Source organism: Schistocerca piceifrons, chromosome 1 (assembly GCF_021461385.2).
Source record: "Schistocerca piceifrons isolate TAMUIC-IGC-003096 chromosome 1, iqSchPice1.1, whole genome shotgun sequence".
NCBI classification, from domain to species: Eukaryota; Metazoa; Arthropoda; class Insecta; order Orthoptera; family Acrididae; genus Schistocerca; species Schistocerca piceifrons.
Window position 1 is genome coordinate 358,372,719 of NC_060138.1, and position 16,813 is coordinate 358,389,531.

The 16,813-nt window shown below is 40.4% G+C and overlaps 1 protein-coding gene across 5 annotated transcripts in view; it reads left to right on the plus strand.

Annotated features, from left to right (window-relative positions):
* LOC124795163 (aftiphilin) overlaps window positions 1-16,305 on the plus strand; it is a 65,476-nt gene extending 49,171 nt beyond the window's left edge. For 2 of the 5 annotated variants that reach the window (XM_047259073.1, XM_047259064.1), the window contains 2 exons: window positions 6,845-6,940; window positions 15,284-16,305. In XM_047259073.1, the coding sequence (XP_047115029.1) occupies window positions 6,845-6,940; window positions 15,284-15,537 (350 nt within the window). In that variant the 3' untranslated portion in view covers window positions 15,538-16,305. The remainder of the gene's footprint in view (window positions 1-6,844; window positions 6,941-15,283) is intronic. The other 3 variants (XM_047259056.1, XM_047259081.1, XM_047259089.1) reach the window with 3 other exon arrangements.
* Window positions 16,306-16,813: the final 508 nt, after the last annotated feature.

Below are 16,813 nucleotides of genomic sequence, written 5' to 3' on the forward strand. Positions count from 1 at the left end.
TGATTGGAGGTGTTAGTCAATCACTGGTGAAATTCTTTCAGTTGGGACACAATAACCAGCCGCAATGAGACATCCAGGATTGTTGGGTTTGTGGATTTTGGGGAGCATGTAGAAGGCAGGTGTGCGGGGCGTCATAGGCATGATGAGGGAAATGGATTCAGGGATGATGATCTGGGAAAGGCCTAAGGCTTTAAGCAGGGGTTGCAGTTTGTGTTGGATTTCTGGTATGGGATCATTCTGGCAAAGTTTATAGGTGGAGGAACTGGACAATTGGTGGAGGCCTTCTTCCAGATAGTCACGGCAGTTCATAACAACAGTTGTAGAACCTTTGTCTGCAGGTAGGATGATTAGGTCAAGATTTGGTTTGAGGTTGTGTACGGCTGTACTTTATTCTACCGAAAGGTTGGTGTTCTGAGGAAGGAACCTGGTGGAGGATGGTGAGGCTAATTTGGGGTAAGAAATTTCTGGAAATGACCAGTGGGTGGTAAGGTGGAAGGGAGGTGGGGGGGGATCGTGACTGTCTGGTGGTACAAACTGCAAGAGGCAGGGTTCAGTGTTGGAATTAGGGTGGTTTTGGCTGGAGGGGTTGGTGGCAAAGAAGTGCTTACCTTGCAGGTATTAGGAGAAGGAAAGTAGGCCTTTGTCAAGTCCAGCACAGTTAAATTTGGGTGTAGGGCTAAAAGTAAAGCCGCTGGATGGAATTGTAACTTTTGTAGAGCTGGGGATTTTGATGGAAAGGTTAACAACAATGTTACGGGATTGTGTTGGCTCTGGATTTGGTGGGTGGTTGTTAGGGAGTTTCAGGGGATGTGGCAAGTTGAAAAGGTCAATAAGGCAGGGGTTAGCTGCTATGAGGGGTGGACAAGGAGGAACACTGTGGATATGATAGGCGTTGGATAGTGATGCCCTGAGGTGGCAGCAGGATGTCAGCAACTTGGATAATTTTTGGAGGTGGTGTCTGGAATGCTCCTCCAGGTGCTGGAGAGCAAGGGATTCAGTTTCAGAGATTGATGTATGGAGCGGGGATTACAGAGTAGTAGTATCTTGCGGAGGGAGCAGAGGCGGTTCTGAGATGCCTGTGCCATGGGTTGCAGTACCAGGTTTGTGAGAGCCAGGGCAGAGATTGGCAGAATCTGAAAAGGTGTAGATCATTGTGAAAGAGGGGTGGGATCCAGAGAAAGGACTCTTTACAGTTAGGGCATTTGGGGGGATTCCATGGTTTAGTGAGCATTTGGGAAACAGGATGTGGGACTTGGTTTCAATCAGAGAAAATGATATTTTTCTAGACTGGTGCAGAAAGATGGGGCAAGGGTCCATTGTGCCAGGAATGGCGCAAAGGAAATGGGAATGACACAGAAATGGGAAAAATAGAGTCCGACAGAAAAATGTATACACAATATAAGGAATGAAAAGTATTACTTATTTGTTTATTTTACATTTAATAATTGATCACACTTGTACAACCTTCAGTTTAGCACATTGTTACTTTCAATGTTCAAAATGTTCACCATTGGTGGCTATACAAATAGCAGAAAGGCAAGCAGCTTCTGCATCTAAGTCCGTCAGTGTTAAAGTGGAGATCGCTGCACATGTGGCCGTAATCTCCTGGCAAAGTTACTCCAGTGTGCGTAGCTTACGTCGGTAGATGTTATCTTTCACAGTTTCGCACAAGTAAAAGTCCATAGGTGTTAGATTGGCGACCATGGAGGGAACTCAGTGGGCCCTCTTTTTGTCCAATCCAGTGCCCCGAAAACTGTCATCCAGGAAAGCTCGTACGGTTAAGTGGTAGTATGGTGGCCCCCTCTCCTGTTGGTAGAAGACCTCTTCATCAGCTCCATAAAGTGCATGTATACCTGGCAAAATTGATGTGCATAACATTTCCAGGTCCACTTCTCCAGTGACAGTAGCATCAAAGAAGCCCCTAGATGATAATCCACACCACACATGAACCCCTGTTGGATTGACCACTACATTCACATAAACATGCAGATTTTCTGGTGCCCAGTACACACTGTAATGCCGATTCACAGTTCCGTTAAGTGTAAATTGTGCCTCGTCACTCCACACTACCTTCGTCACAAATTATTTGTCATCAGTTATCATTTGCTGATAACATTCGCAAAATTGCTTTTGACAGTCAGGATCATCATCATCATCATCATCAATCATGTGCAGTATTCGTGGAGTGTAAACTTTCCACTTTGCAGCTTTCAGAATTCTTCATACACTTGTACTGCTAACCCCCACTTCACATGCACATTGCATAGCAGACTTCTGTGGAGGATTAAGAAACATTTCTAACATGAGAGCTGATGAAGAGGGACTAGTAGCTGTATACTGTCTTCCTGATATTCCGTTGTGAATATCACAAATCATTCCAAGCAACGCAAATTGTCAATGATGCATTTAATTGCTCGGCAGGTTGGTGGTTCTGTTTCAAACTCTCACTTCCACTGACTTTGCACTTCAATGGCATTATCAAACTTGAAAAGCCACTTCACAATACATTTTCATTGCTTGAATGTCAAATGTGCTACAGCCATCTTGTTTTCTCAATACCGAGATGAAAGTACTAACATCTGTTGAGCCAAAGACCATACAACAACACACTCGTAACTCAAATCAAATGACAATATTGATATCTCGATAGAGCCAGACAGAGTGTATACATTTTTCTGGCGGACTCTGTAGATGTAGATGTTGATGGTTGTGAGAGGAACTGGATAAGCTAAAAGTTGCATAGAGATGCATAAAAAATACATAAAGAACACAGAAACATGCACAGCTATGCAAAATACTCAGATATGTCAAAATGTGCATAAATATATGAAACTGCAAGAAACCACATGAAATTATACAAAAATACATTAAAAAGTACAGAAACGTGGGTGAAAAGGAACAATGAAGTATGGTAGTGTATGTCACAATAAGCAAAGAGAGAGCGAGGGAGGTTAAATCGAGGAGTAAAAGTTCATGTGGCACCTGGCATGTGTGTAAAACAAAACTCTAAAGTATGCCAGGATGAGGGATGAAGTGGGATCAATAGGAATAAATGTAATTAACTATCAGAGGAAAGAATGTGGGACATTAGATGCTGCGTCAGCAATCTGCATGGTCATGAAGTCTGTGTTGTTTGTGGACAGTTGTTGATACAGTGTGGCTTGGGAGCAGATGCAGTGGTAAATAAACACAGGAAAGACCAGAGAGAATGGACACTGAGACGAGTAATGCTATAGAGAAGAGTAACTAAGGAAAACATAAAAGGGTTTTAGGATGGAAGAAAGGCATTCGGCAAAAATCAATGGAAACTCCAGGTAGAAATATGAACAGTGTAAGAAAAGATGGTTTGCTACTTACCACAAAGAAGACCGCAGCATCAGGAGATAGTGGGGCGGGGAGGTGGGCAAAAGGAATAAACAAAGAGAGGGGTGGATAAAGATATGCGGGTGCACTGTCAGAAGGCTGCAAATAAAGTGTGGCAGAAGAGAATGGGGAGGAGATGATAGAGCAGAAGAAGTGGAAACTGTTGGGTGGAAGGTGCAGAGACAGTATGTTACTGTATGTTGAGGGCAGGATAATTACAGGAGTGGAGAATGTATTGTAAGAATCATTCTCATCTGCACAATTCAGAAAAGCTATTGGTAGAGGGAAGGATCCGGATGGCTTGGATAGTGAAGCAGCCATTGAAATAAAGTGTGTTATGTTCAGCTGCATGCTGTGTCACAGTGTGGTATACTTTGCTCTTGGCCACAGTTTGGAGGTGGCCGTTCATCCTGGTGAGCAGCTGGTAGGTAGTCATATCAACATAAATGGCTGTGCAATGATTGCAGCAGAGCTGGTAAATGACAGGCTGCTTTCACAGATGGCATAGTCCCTGAGGGGTAGGATAAATCTGTGACAGGGCTGGAATAGAAAGTGCCGGTTGGGTGGAATGGGCTGGTTTTGCTTTGGATCTTCCACAGGGATGTGATCCTTGTGGCAAGGGATTGGAATTGGCAGTGGCATAGGGATGGCATATGATGTTGTGGAGGTTGGGTGGGTGATGGAACACCACTTTAGGAGGGGTGGGAAGTATTATCTCTGGTAGGATGTCCATCGTTTCGGGACACGATGATAGGTAATCAGAGCCCTGGCGAAGTGTGTGGTTCAGTTGTTCCAGTCTGGGATAGTACTGGGTGATGAAGGGGACACTCCTTTGTGGCTGTTTTTTGGTGGTGGGAGGATTGGGGGTGTTCGTGGAAATGACAAGGAGATCTGTTTGCGGACTAGGTCTGCGTGATAGTGTCTGTATGTAAAGGCCTTGGTGAGACCCTCAGCATACTGAGCAATGGAGGTTTTTTTTTCCACTGCAGGTATGCTGTCCCCAAATAGCCAGTCTGTATGGGAGGGATTTTTGGGTGAGAAAGGGATGACAGTTGTCAAAATGTAGGTACTGTTGGTGGTTGCAGAGTTCAATGTGGACAGAGGGGTGGATGGAGCCACAGCATCCTACCACAAGGATTAGAAGATCCAGATGCAAAACTTACCCAATCCACACAACCAGTACTTCCTATTCCAGTCCTGTCACAGGTTTGTCAGACACCATCAGGGGCTGGGCCACCTGTGAAAGCTTCCATGTCATTTGCCAGCTCTTCTGCCATCATTTCACAGCTTTTTATGTTGGTATGACTACCAACCAGCTGTCTGCCAGTATAAATGACCACAGCCAAACTGTGACCTGGAGCAAAGTATACAACTTGTGGCACAGCGTGCAGCTGAACATAACACACTCGATTTCAATTGCTACTTCACTACCCAAGCCATCTGGATCCTTCTCTTCACCACCAGCGTTTCTGAACTGTGCAGGTGGAAATTATGCTTACAACACATTCTCCACTCCCGTAATTATCCTGTCCTCAACATACAGTAACATACTGTCTCCACAGCCTCCACCCAACAGTTTTCACTCCCTCTGTCCTATCATCTCCTCCCCATTCTCATCTCCGATCTGTTTATTTGCAGCCCTCTGCCAATGCATCTGCCCATCTTTACCTACTCCTCTCCTTGTTTGTTCCTTTTTCCCTCACCTCCCTGCCCTACAGCCTCCTGACTCTGCTCCTGTCTGCAGTCTAGTCTCTGCACGCTCCACTAGACACCTTTCCCTGTGAATTTGACTCATGGTATGTTCTTGGGTTAGCGGTTGAGTAAAGGCACCATTTGATGCAACATGTTGGCAAGTGCCCTACTGATTACCTTCTGGCAAAGAAGATAAGTAGGAAACTAGTTGAAATATTTCATCAAAAGAATACCTCGTATCTGTACTGATGTATGGTCAAGAAGCAGCTGTAGTTACTGCAGCAAACAAGTAAACAGTAATGGAGTTCCTAATGTCTTGCTCAAAAGGACAAGAAATATAAAATGAAGAATGAGATTATCTGACAACTGTCACATTAGAAAAAAGCATGCTGGTAAATCTCAACCCATAGGAAATATGGCAGTTTGGTCATATGAAGAGAGTGACTCACTGTAGGACCTGTCAAGAATATTATGACAACAATGTCCATGGGAAAAGACTATGAGGAAGATGATCTTGTCATGGCTGAGTATGATGATATTGATGGACATTGTTTGTACAAAATCAGTTGATATTTCTAATTTCAAATAGCAATTATTTCATGAAGTTATAAAGCTGTGATGCTTTTGTTTATTGTTATATTGAAATTTGAAAAGTTAATTTTCTAACAAGTGCATGCGAACTTGTGAGCTGCAAAGACAGGGACACACAGCTGTGGGTAATTTGTGAGTAGGTGTTACAAGGTCCTTTGAACTTGGTGGGATTTGAATTCAGGTGGTGAAATTGAGGTTTCATTTTACCCTCTCCAGTTTATGTAATAGTTTAGTTAGGAGCATTTGCAAAAATGGGTACTTTTTGTATGAATTCATCTATGTTTTTTCCTTGTGCAGTGAAATTTTTTATATTTTCACCCATTGTTAAAAATACTCTCCACGCAAGGATATTCCTGTGTTATTTGCTATCCATTTCATAATTCGTTCCATCATGCTATTTTTCTCCTGTGTTGCACACTTTTTGTATTGGCCACACAGGTGTCAAAGGCAGGAAACCTATTTAAGTCCACTGTTTTTTGATATACAGATTTTTTAAATTATAAGGTGACCATCGAAAGCCAACAAGTACTTTGTGATGATCTATAGTACTCAGGGCACGTAGTATTGAAATTCCTACATCTTTAGCTTGTGTGTGCAAAAATTCACACGTTACAAATCTGTCAGTTAATTTGTCTGTAATTGAGAAGTTTATCCTGTGTAACTTCTGGATTGTGCTGTTAATCCTGTATGCTCAGTGAAGTCCTCACCCTCCCCTCTGTTTCTCCCCCTCCCCCCTTGCGCCCCCCCCCCCCCAATCTGTTTCCATACTCAAAACATTGTCTATAAGTGTTGTTGTGTAATAACTTGCGCCCCTATTGTTGTGTCCAGTCTGTTTCTGAAAATTTAGTATTCATTTACATCAAAACTCGGTGATCTATAGACAGGCAAAATTCAATCAGCAAGGAGAGGATGCACTGTTCTGCCATTGTCCTGCTTCCTCACCCCCCTTCCCACTCTTCTTTCATCATTTATGTTGAATGGCTAAAATTCATAAAATTGTAATTACTTTGCAGTGTGATTCTCTTGATAAATTTTAGAGCTTGATTTGTATGTCTCTTGCTCCATTAAAAAATAAAGAACTGCATGTAAGAGATATAACATATCTTAACAATTTGTAGTGGTTGTGCTTGTTTATTACCATAATTGTGTGGTAATGATGTCTGTCTTGTGTTTATGCTGACTAAATTGGTCATGGAAGCAGGCTGCCAGTCAGCCCTGCTTGACCTCGACTGTCTCAACACATTTGATAGCTTAACAACATCCTCCACATCTGACACTCTTTGGGAGTTCTGCAGTGAGTATTGGTGTTTCAGCTATGTTCTGCTTGCTTTCTGCAATGACCCTGTTTGATCTTCCTGTTATCTCCATGCATGATTCTTTAATGCAGCATGTAAAATCAGCTTTTAATTCTGCCTTGGAATGCAGGAGATTAAAAGAAGTGTTTTATGTGTTCCATATTTACACTGATCTACAACCGAAGGATTCTATAGTGGAAGTAGGCAATTGAGAGTATGATGATCCTGTTAAATTAGTGTGATGAGATGGTAAAAAGAGAGATTGTGTTATGGAAATGAGACTAGACTGCAGTAATTATTGATGGTATTGCAGAAGTTGTTTCCTAATAATTAGACATAAAAGTAGAATATTAAGGTTGCGACTTGTGTTCATACTTAATTAATGCATCAACTTGTCAAATAAAGAAATTGATCTGACAGTAGAAGGTCGATTGTAGTATAAAATAGTAAATAAAGTAGATCTTTACTTCTCTTAACCACATACCGCATATATGTATGCTAGTTTGTCGAAACTTTTGGTGTAACACGGGGAAACAGCCAACAACTAATGTAAATAACAACAAATGTAATCTAAACGTTAACAGCCACCTGAAGATGAACCTCTCAGCATGCAACTGGTAACAGTGTTGTTTGTGTAAATAAACAGTATTATTGACAGTGACTGGTTGCTGTTTTCATCTTTGCAAGCATCATCTTGTATAATATATGTGTATCATGTATGATTTTCTTATCTGAATATTTCAGAATGCCATTGCAAAAACGACCACACATAGTTATTTGTCTCTTTGGGCTCCATTCTATTTCACTTGGTAATGTATATCACTAAAATATTCTATATCTGATACAAAATAAACATTTTTGTTGTTTATATTTGTCACATCATTTCTTGCTGCTTTTATGTTTCTGTACTACTAAAGCAGTACCCTTTTTGTAGCTTTTTGAAACAATTTAATCATTCTTCTTTCCATTTCATTTCCACGTTGTCTATGGACTCTTTGCATTTAGTAGGCAGATTTATGATAGATAGGTAGTATTGCTATTTTGTTTTTCATATATGAAGTCTTCATGGGTCGTCAGCCGAGTAGCGTCGTTGTCTCGTAGCGACGTTTCGATGGAACGCTTCTCCACCTTCAGGCGAAGTGTCGGGATACCGTCGCTCGCGGGCCGATATCTCTGCTGGACCACTCTCCGCTTCCTGCCACCGGCCAATCGCGCATCCACGGAATTGCCTGACGCGCACAGAGTGGCCGGTGGTGGGGGGGGGGACACATGTGCGGGGTTAGTGTTCCGGCGTCTGTCCCCGTCCGCTCTGTCCTCGGCCCTCGGTGGGACGGAACGTTCTTCTCCGATTTTCCCGTTCGCAGGCTCCCGGGCCGTGCCGAGACGGTAGCCACTGCCGCAGTCGATCAGGTTGTAGTGTAACCGTATTTCTACGGACTCTTCGATTACCGAGTCCCAAAATCCGTTCGTACTGCATATTTTCTTCGTGTCCACAAGATCAAAGGTGCGCTTCTACGTTCTGCCACAGCAGATTTGGCGGTCCGACCAGAGCGTATGTGCCCGACGTGTTCGTTGCGGCGCCGTGAGATGCAACACTGCGTCCGTCCTATATATCACGTCCCACATTCGCATCCGATCTCGTACACGCCGAGTGCCGTCAAACCTGGTGGATCCTCGGTCGAACTGAGAAGGTCTCCGATTTTTCCCACTGCGCGGAAAATGGTCTTCACTTGATGTTTGTGGAGAATTCTGATGATGTTGGCTGTTGGAGGAGCCGCGTGTGGCCAGAATGCAAAGCCCGTCACTCAGTCTTCATCCAGCCTGTCTTCTCTCTTTGTGTGGCCGGTCTTCAGAGTTCTCGACTGACAACCTGCAAAATTCGCCGAGAAAGCCTGCACTCGTATATTTTGTTTTTGTTTATCTGCCAAAGGATGTTCTTTTCTGTATAATTATTCTTAACTTATGTCTTTTGACTCTGATTCACTTTCACATAGGACAGGCTTTCAGTATTGTTTTTTTACATCCTATGCTCATTTTCGTGTCAGTTTTCCGTTGTCCGGTTCAGTAGGCTTAACATTTTGTAAGATTATTCGTTGGGGACTAATGGTGTTAGTCTTCAGTAGTCACTGTGGAAGGCAGTAGTTATATTTACTCGCGAGTAAATGGAAAATGTGCACTGTACAAGCTATTATTAGACTAAATCCTTATGGAAGAAATAAACAGTGAGTTGAAGATTATTCGTAAATCCTCTGGAAAAGAGTTCCTGAAATTTTATAGGTATATTGCGTCGATATATTAGGCGTCGTTCTTAGTGCCCCGGGTGGAAATTTTTCAGTATTTCGGTACACTTTCTCGTGAGGCATCCTTGTCCGTTCGTGAATTTATTAGTATTCGATTAAAGAAACCGGTAACATTCTTCAAATACACTGCCTGAAATGGAGCTGTGTCTGAACAAAATCTCTTGCCAGTTTCTTCGATATCTATCTTCTGCATTTTGCTCTACAATCACAGTCTTGCAATCACCAATTTTTATGGCAGTTTTCTTGTACATTATCTATATGACTCACTTTGAATTAGTTATTAAGCACAAGTACCATTTCAGTGTATGTAAATAACTTACCACTAACCAAAAGATTGCAAAAACTGGTCAATAGGTGGTGGGTTAGCCACAAGTTAAAAGTCTACCTCAGTTGCCCAACCTCATTAGGGATGCTAAAAGACAATGTCCAATGGGAATGCCTCACCACACCTACTGGTATGCTGTACAGTGCTGTTCACAACATTGTCCATTGACTACAGGCACACATTTTCAGCTGTCCACATCGAGGTATATCAACAACACCTCTCAGAAGCTGAGGTTTTCAGTTAGTTATCATTTATTCCAGGGAAAAGCTGCACGGTCATCAACAGTAACTGTTCTTTCGAGAACAAGTTACTGTCTTCATATATATAGTTAAAGGCTACCCAGCCGTTGACCTTCATCTGTGCGAATGCGCACAGGTTGCCCAAACTCTTACGGGAATCGCCAAAGTGTGCGCGAGTAATGAGTGGTTGGGCAAATGTCTATAAGGTACAATACATATGTAGAATTGTGGACAGTTGGGAATGTGAGTCTCACGAGAAGCGTGCAAGGGATAAGTCCCTGCAGTCGCGCTATTTATGTGTCCTCGGTTGCTCAGATGGATAGAGCATCTGCCACGTAAGCAGGAGATCCCGGGTTCGAGTCCCGGTTGGGGCACACATTTTCAGCTGTCCACATCGAGGTATATCAACACCACCTCTCGAGGTATATCAACAACACCTCTCGAGGTATATCAACAACACCTCTCAGCAGCTGAGGTTTTCAGTTAGTTATCATTTATTCCAGGGAAAAGCTGCACGATCATCAACAGTAACTGTTCTTTTGAGAACAAGTTACTGTCTTCGTATATATAGACTACAGGTACGTTGAGCATTTGTTGTTTTGTATCATACGAAGTACCATCTGTTGGCCATTTTGTACAGTTTTTGGTTTCAGTAAAACCTCCTGTCATTTTAAGTATGTGCGTCAATTTTTACTCCTCTTCATTATTCATTGAAGTATTGAATTTTCAAATGTTATTGGACTTTTGGGTCACCCTGTACATTCTTTCCTCATGTTGCAATTGATTTTTGTCAGTATTTAGTGTGTGTTAAAATACAGAAGCAGAGGACTCAAAATGTTTCATGTGTATTTGAGTGAGCTGTGACAGAATTGGTCTAGTCACCTCTTCTTAAGACTTCCCAAGCATCATTTCCTTTTTTATACATGTTGGTGTTTGGTTTCAGTTATTCTCTCATTTGCTGTCCAGTCTACTTTTTCTTTTTTTTTTGTTCTCTCTGATATTGCTTTATTTCTTTGATAATATTATGTATTTTACATTTTGTACAAATATTTTCATTCTTTCCTGGGCATTAAAATATACTTGATCATGTGTCTCAAAGAAGAATCATTCCTCCAGGTACTTCTTTGTTCAAAGCTGTGCCAGGAACCGTGTGTGCTGTGAACATAACCTCTTGCTTTTCAGGTGTTCCATGGGTGTGCAGGTTAGACTGATGCTGAATCTGTCACCCCAGATAATATAAACGATAGATTACCCCCATGAAGCTAATAGGCTACTTGAAAAATCAGCTACCATGCACATTGGAAAATGTTGTTTGATAAGTTCCAGAACTTGTCAGGGACCTCGCCCATTGCTCATTGGCAGGAGCACCTGGACATTTCAGTTGAATAATTTACTTAAATGGTCACTGAATGATAGTTTGATCTGGTAAAATAATATTTGTTGAAACAGTGTGTAAAAATTACTCATGGCACATAAGCACCGAGGTTATAAAACAATTTGAGAATGAATTTATGCATTTAAAACAGAAAAATGATAAGAAAATGAATGGTTGCTCGGGTTGACACTGGCATGATGCTAGACAATACAGTTGAGATAACCAGCATGATGCTGGACAATTATGGTTGAGTTGGTGGCCAGACATACGAAGGACACAAATTATGCTATCTACTCTGATTGCAAAACTTTAGAATTACACAAAACAGAGCGGACAGCAGATCAATGAGTAAAGGAAGAATCAGAAAGAAACATCACTAGATGGGTGAGCTCCAAGGAGTTAATTCTATATTGAAACAAAACATAAGTGGTTGTGAGAAAAATCTCATTTGAAGTAAGAAGGAGATTGCAGAAAAACTTGCATACCACTGCATGAAGCAGGTAGATCAAGGAAAATAGAAACCAGGAATAAACTCCCCTCCCCTCCGTACATTGAGATTTCTGAAGTTGGGAGTGTGCATTGCAAATGCAGTCTTACTGAGACTGCCATTGAGGTGATTGCTAAGTTTGGTTGCATCGTACAGTGCCCGCTGCTAATTGTATCTGGGCTAAGTCGTCGTGATGTGATTCCGAACCATGGATCTCGTCATCCTGCTGATTACTTGTTGTGGATTCACGCAAGTTCAAGACGAAACTTTGAGGACTTAGCAGAGGGATACCCCTGTTAATACCATTGATGAACTCACTGCTGTCACCATTTTTGTAGGCTGTGTACCATATAATTTGAAAGTCTCTATTGAAGGCTTCCTTTAACAGCAATCTAAAGGCTGACTTTTTCTTGATAGGGTGGTTGGAGGTTATGAATCAGTGGTGTTTGCCTTTCTGCAAATATCAAATGCGGCTTTAGTGCTGCATGAGGTGATCTGAAGATCCAGATATGGTAATGTCCCCCCCTCATTGTTCTGAGTAGTAAATTGAATGAATGTTCTTGAGTAAGCCGTTCAACTCATCCACCAGATTATTCATCAGGATGTCACTGATTCCTGTTTTGGCTTTTGTCCTAGAGTGCACACCCTTTCTGATATTACTTAAAATGAGAAAGAAACATTATTTTGAGAGAAAGGATTGTCCTATGACATCAGTGAAATGACCAATCAATGATAGATTAATTTGTTGATCTCTGTTATTTTGTTCTGACAGGCAACGAATATTGGGTACAAAGTTCTGAGCCTTTAGGCTCTAATGTTTTAGTTAAGTGAGTACAAATATTTTAATTTTTTCATGTAAAAGTTTTTAATAGTATTTTAATTTTAAATATCTTAAAATAATTTAAGAAAATTATTGTATCAATGTATGCCTCAGGGTTGTTATTCCTTCTTGGTTTATTGTTATGCAGACATTCACCTGAAGATGTGACTTTTAGTGCTATGAAACAGGTAGCGACTTAAAAATAAAGGACGAAATACAGCTGATGCTGTTTATTAATACTGAAGATGATAATTCAGTGTGCCTGTCCCTTCTTTGGTAGCTCTGTGTTGTCATGTAACACTATTCAAAATCCAATCAGTGTTGAAATCACCACATGCAATGGCTTCCCAGTTACTTTTATTAAATATTAATAGTACTCTCTCTAACTACCCGATGAAGTTTAAAACAGTTTTTAATGGGACATGTACTGTGTCAGAGTTGCTATTTCTTATGTTCCACCTCCGTTGCTAAAGCACAACATTTAATGAGTTGTTTATTCAACATTTGTTTAGATCTATGGCTTGGGACTTAATTCCATTTTTTGTTTATATAACCACCCATCCTTTCGTTAGAGACTGCTCAGAAAAAAAGTTTTGCACCACACTCATGATTCGCATAGATTGATTTTCTGAACACTCTTTTTAAGTATAGAATATTTCTATGCACCGACACTCATGTAATGGAGATAAAAGTAACCTGCAGTATCAGTGTAGTTCAGTAGAGGACAATGTTTCCAATGAAGAAAGGGACAAAGTGGCCTGAGTACACTGTTAAGTTTGTCAACATACTTCAAAGGATAACTTCAAGCTTAGATTGTGTACACTGCATTACTTTTATGGCAAAAAGGGTTTTCAGCAATGGAAAGCTATCACCAAGTTGACACATGCCACAGTGATATCATTTGGACATTCAGTCATTCTCATGAGGCACAAAATGTACATCAGGGTGATCATCTGTGGTCAACAACACCAGCTGCTAGTGATTACTATCTTCAATTATGGCTTGTGGGTACCCAGTGGTGGACAATTCATTTTAGGAGGAAACTAGGACGACAAGGTTGACCCAAACAGAACACAACAGTCTGCTTACGATCATTTTTGCATCTCTGCTTCCTTTATGAGCTATGGTACAAAGCCCCCTGCTCAGTGGTATGCAAATGTCATGAGCAAGGAAACATCTGGAATGAAAATTGGAGCAGTGGATCCTCTTCGTTGATGAGAATGGAGGCAGTAACATACTGATGCACATCTCAGGCATACAGTCACTTTCACTGAACAAATATTGCAGTCTGTTTTCAACAAGTCGGTAATGTCAACAAATAATTCCGCAGTTGAACATATGTATAGGGTTGGCAGAATTAGTATTCTGAGATGTCTGAACAACGGCCTACGCAGAGGTTGCAAACTTGACACCACAGGTCAGTCTGAGAATATTCTTAGTGGGTAAACAGAGTTGCCTCAAAATATAACATCATAGAAGATTAGAGACACAAAGTAAACAAGCCTGTGTGTTTCAGTGCCAAACACAGTGGAGATTGCTGTTGTAGTGATGTTACAGTCCACCATATCAGCTACTTTAATTATGTCAACTTGTGCATCTGCAGGATCCTCCTACCTATTGACCAGCTCTAATGTCAGTATTTTGGTGATGAGTTTGTCTTTTAAGATGGTAATATACAAGAATGACGGCGCTCCCCTCTTGAACACCTTCCTTCAGGTGGCATGAAACAACCAAAGGGAATGGACAGCAATACTTGCTGCGATGAACCTGACTGAACATGCTTGGGACTTGTTGGAATTTTCTGCTCCTTGTAGCATCCCTCTCACACACTTGATGACTACAGGAGGGCCACTATTGGAGGACAGGCTTGAGCAGCAGTGTCTTGACCGCCTTGTAGGCAGCACTCCGAGTAGGATCCCAGATTGTTGCAATATGTAGGGTGGAGTGACACACTAACTGCATATTACACAGAAGCATATTGTTTCCACACATGTGCAAAGATGTGGACTTTCAAATAGTTGCCACTGTTTTTGTTACTTTTTTTATTTGATAGTAACATTATTTGGTTTCATACAGCTGATATTTAAGTGGTGCATTTTTGTCTTTTTTTAATTGTGCCTACAATTGTTATGACAGTGCATTTTGTGTAAATATTCTTTGCAGTTTGCTGCTTATGGCCAATATATGGCCAAAACAGTCATAATTGTGTTACTGTGATTGTGTCTAGAAGAAATGAAAATAATGTATGTAAGTTGTAACAAGACAGAGATAATGTTCATGACTGTTTAAAAAAAGTAACTTTATGTAGCATTTCACGTAAGTATCAAAAATATTTATATTAGCAGCAAAAATTTGTACCCTCCATTCATTTCATACAACATTTGCAGACACTGAGTCACTTGGAGAAGGTGCAACATGCATATGTTGAATATTTGTTGCCTTTGGTTTTTATATTGCTGGTAAAAATAATAAGAATAGTAATAAACAGAGCTCCACCAAAGTAAAGCGCATTTTCTTTAAAGATATAGTGATTGTGCAAATCCGTGTGTATATAATACAGGTCAGTACATTTTATCATGGTAAAACATAAACTTGTCTGTGTGATTATTATTCTACTATTTATAAAAGAGGAAAAACAGAATGCTGCAAAAGCCCCAGGTACATTGCATGCCTGCACCAAAACCTAGTTTTAAGTTTCAGATGGCTACCTTGACTGGTGAACACTGTAGGAACTATCTCTAAATCTCATTATCAGTTTATTAAAACTTAAGTTGTAATTATTCTCTTCCTTCTCAGGTTTAGCAGCTGAGCCAAATAGTGTGACTGAAAATTGTCATCGTTCAACACAAGAAGAAATGACAAGTGCACCAAGACAGTTAATGCAAGACCTGTTGACTTCTGTGCCACTTGGACCTGTGCCCTCTTCTCATAATAGACATGAGGGTCTTTCACAAGATGCAGTTGCTGTGCTGAATGCTTTCCCTGATCTTTCTTTTATGCAATCAAAATTGCTTATGTTTCCATTGCGCAATTCTCCTCCTGGAGACTGACTGGCTTGTTGTTAATACATCAAAAGGCTTGTTTATTAAGTTTGAAGTGTTCAGTATTTGTTTTAATATGTAAGGAAGTTTGTGTTTCATTAGGAATACTGAAAGCAAAGAGAGAATAATTTTTTTCCATCAGTGTCTTGCCACAATGAAAATTTGGTGATGGTGCCATGTGCCTTTATGTTGATATACTAATATTCTTACCTTTTCACCTGAACAGGAAGTACACTTAGAGACGGCAACATATTAATAGTATTCTGCAGCTAGCAATCTTAAAATTCGTGCACTGACAAACAGAGAATACTTTCAAATTGAAAGGTGTAATTATATACAGAGAAAAATATTATCAAATTCTGACTATGTGACCTTTATAAAATAAAAATAATTTTCTGTATGTGTAAGTAATCTGACATATCAAAACTGTAACACAGTGTAAAGGCTTTTCTAATAGAAAGTACTTTGTTTATGGCAGCTAAGAATTGGTACTTCAAGAAATATAACTTCACAGGCAAGTTATACAGTATTATTGGAGAAGATTTAACAGTATTTATAGCATCTCACTTGATGGCAAGGGTGTCATTAACTTAATTTTACATGTTTTAGGGAAAACTAAATTTGATTGGAATATAACAGAAGTAAATTCAGTAAGGAATTTCGAAATGTTCGTCACTGGTGAATATTTTCCATTGTACATGTATTTTAATTATTAAAAAAATGTACTTAAGCTGGTATTGTATTCAGAAAATTATGGAACAAAGTGAAAGTTGCAATTTGACTTCATTTCTTGTTTTTAAATTTATAGTTATCTTAGTCCCATTTGTAGGATTTGTAAAATTTTTCAGAAACATGCTCTAGGTTTACCAGTCATTTTTTTAAAAATATTTCTTGACATTTTCAAAGAATAAAAACACCAGGTTGGAATATCAACAGTATAAGTAAAAGGCTAAACTGCTACCCTACACATTTGGCCAAAGACTTTTTCAGAAAAGGAAGTCTGCGCGCGCGCACACACACACACACACACACACACACACACACACACACACACACACAAAAGCACACCTCACACACCCTCACATGATTGACATCTCCAGCAGCTCAGACCGGAATGCATTCTTTTTTCTGTTTCCAAAATTAACAAGAACCTTAAAGGGCCATCATTTTTCACACTTAGATGCAATTAAAAGTAAATTGCTGATAGAGCTGAGTACTATCCCAACGATCAAGCTCTAGAAGCATTTTGGGGATTGGAAGAAATACTGGCATAAGCTTGTAATGT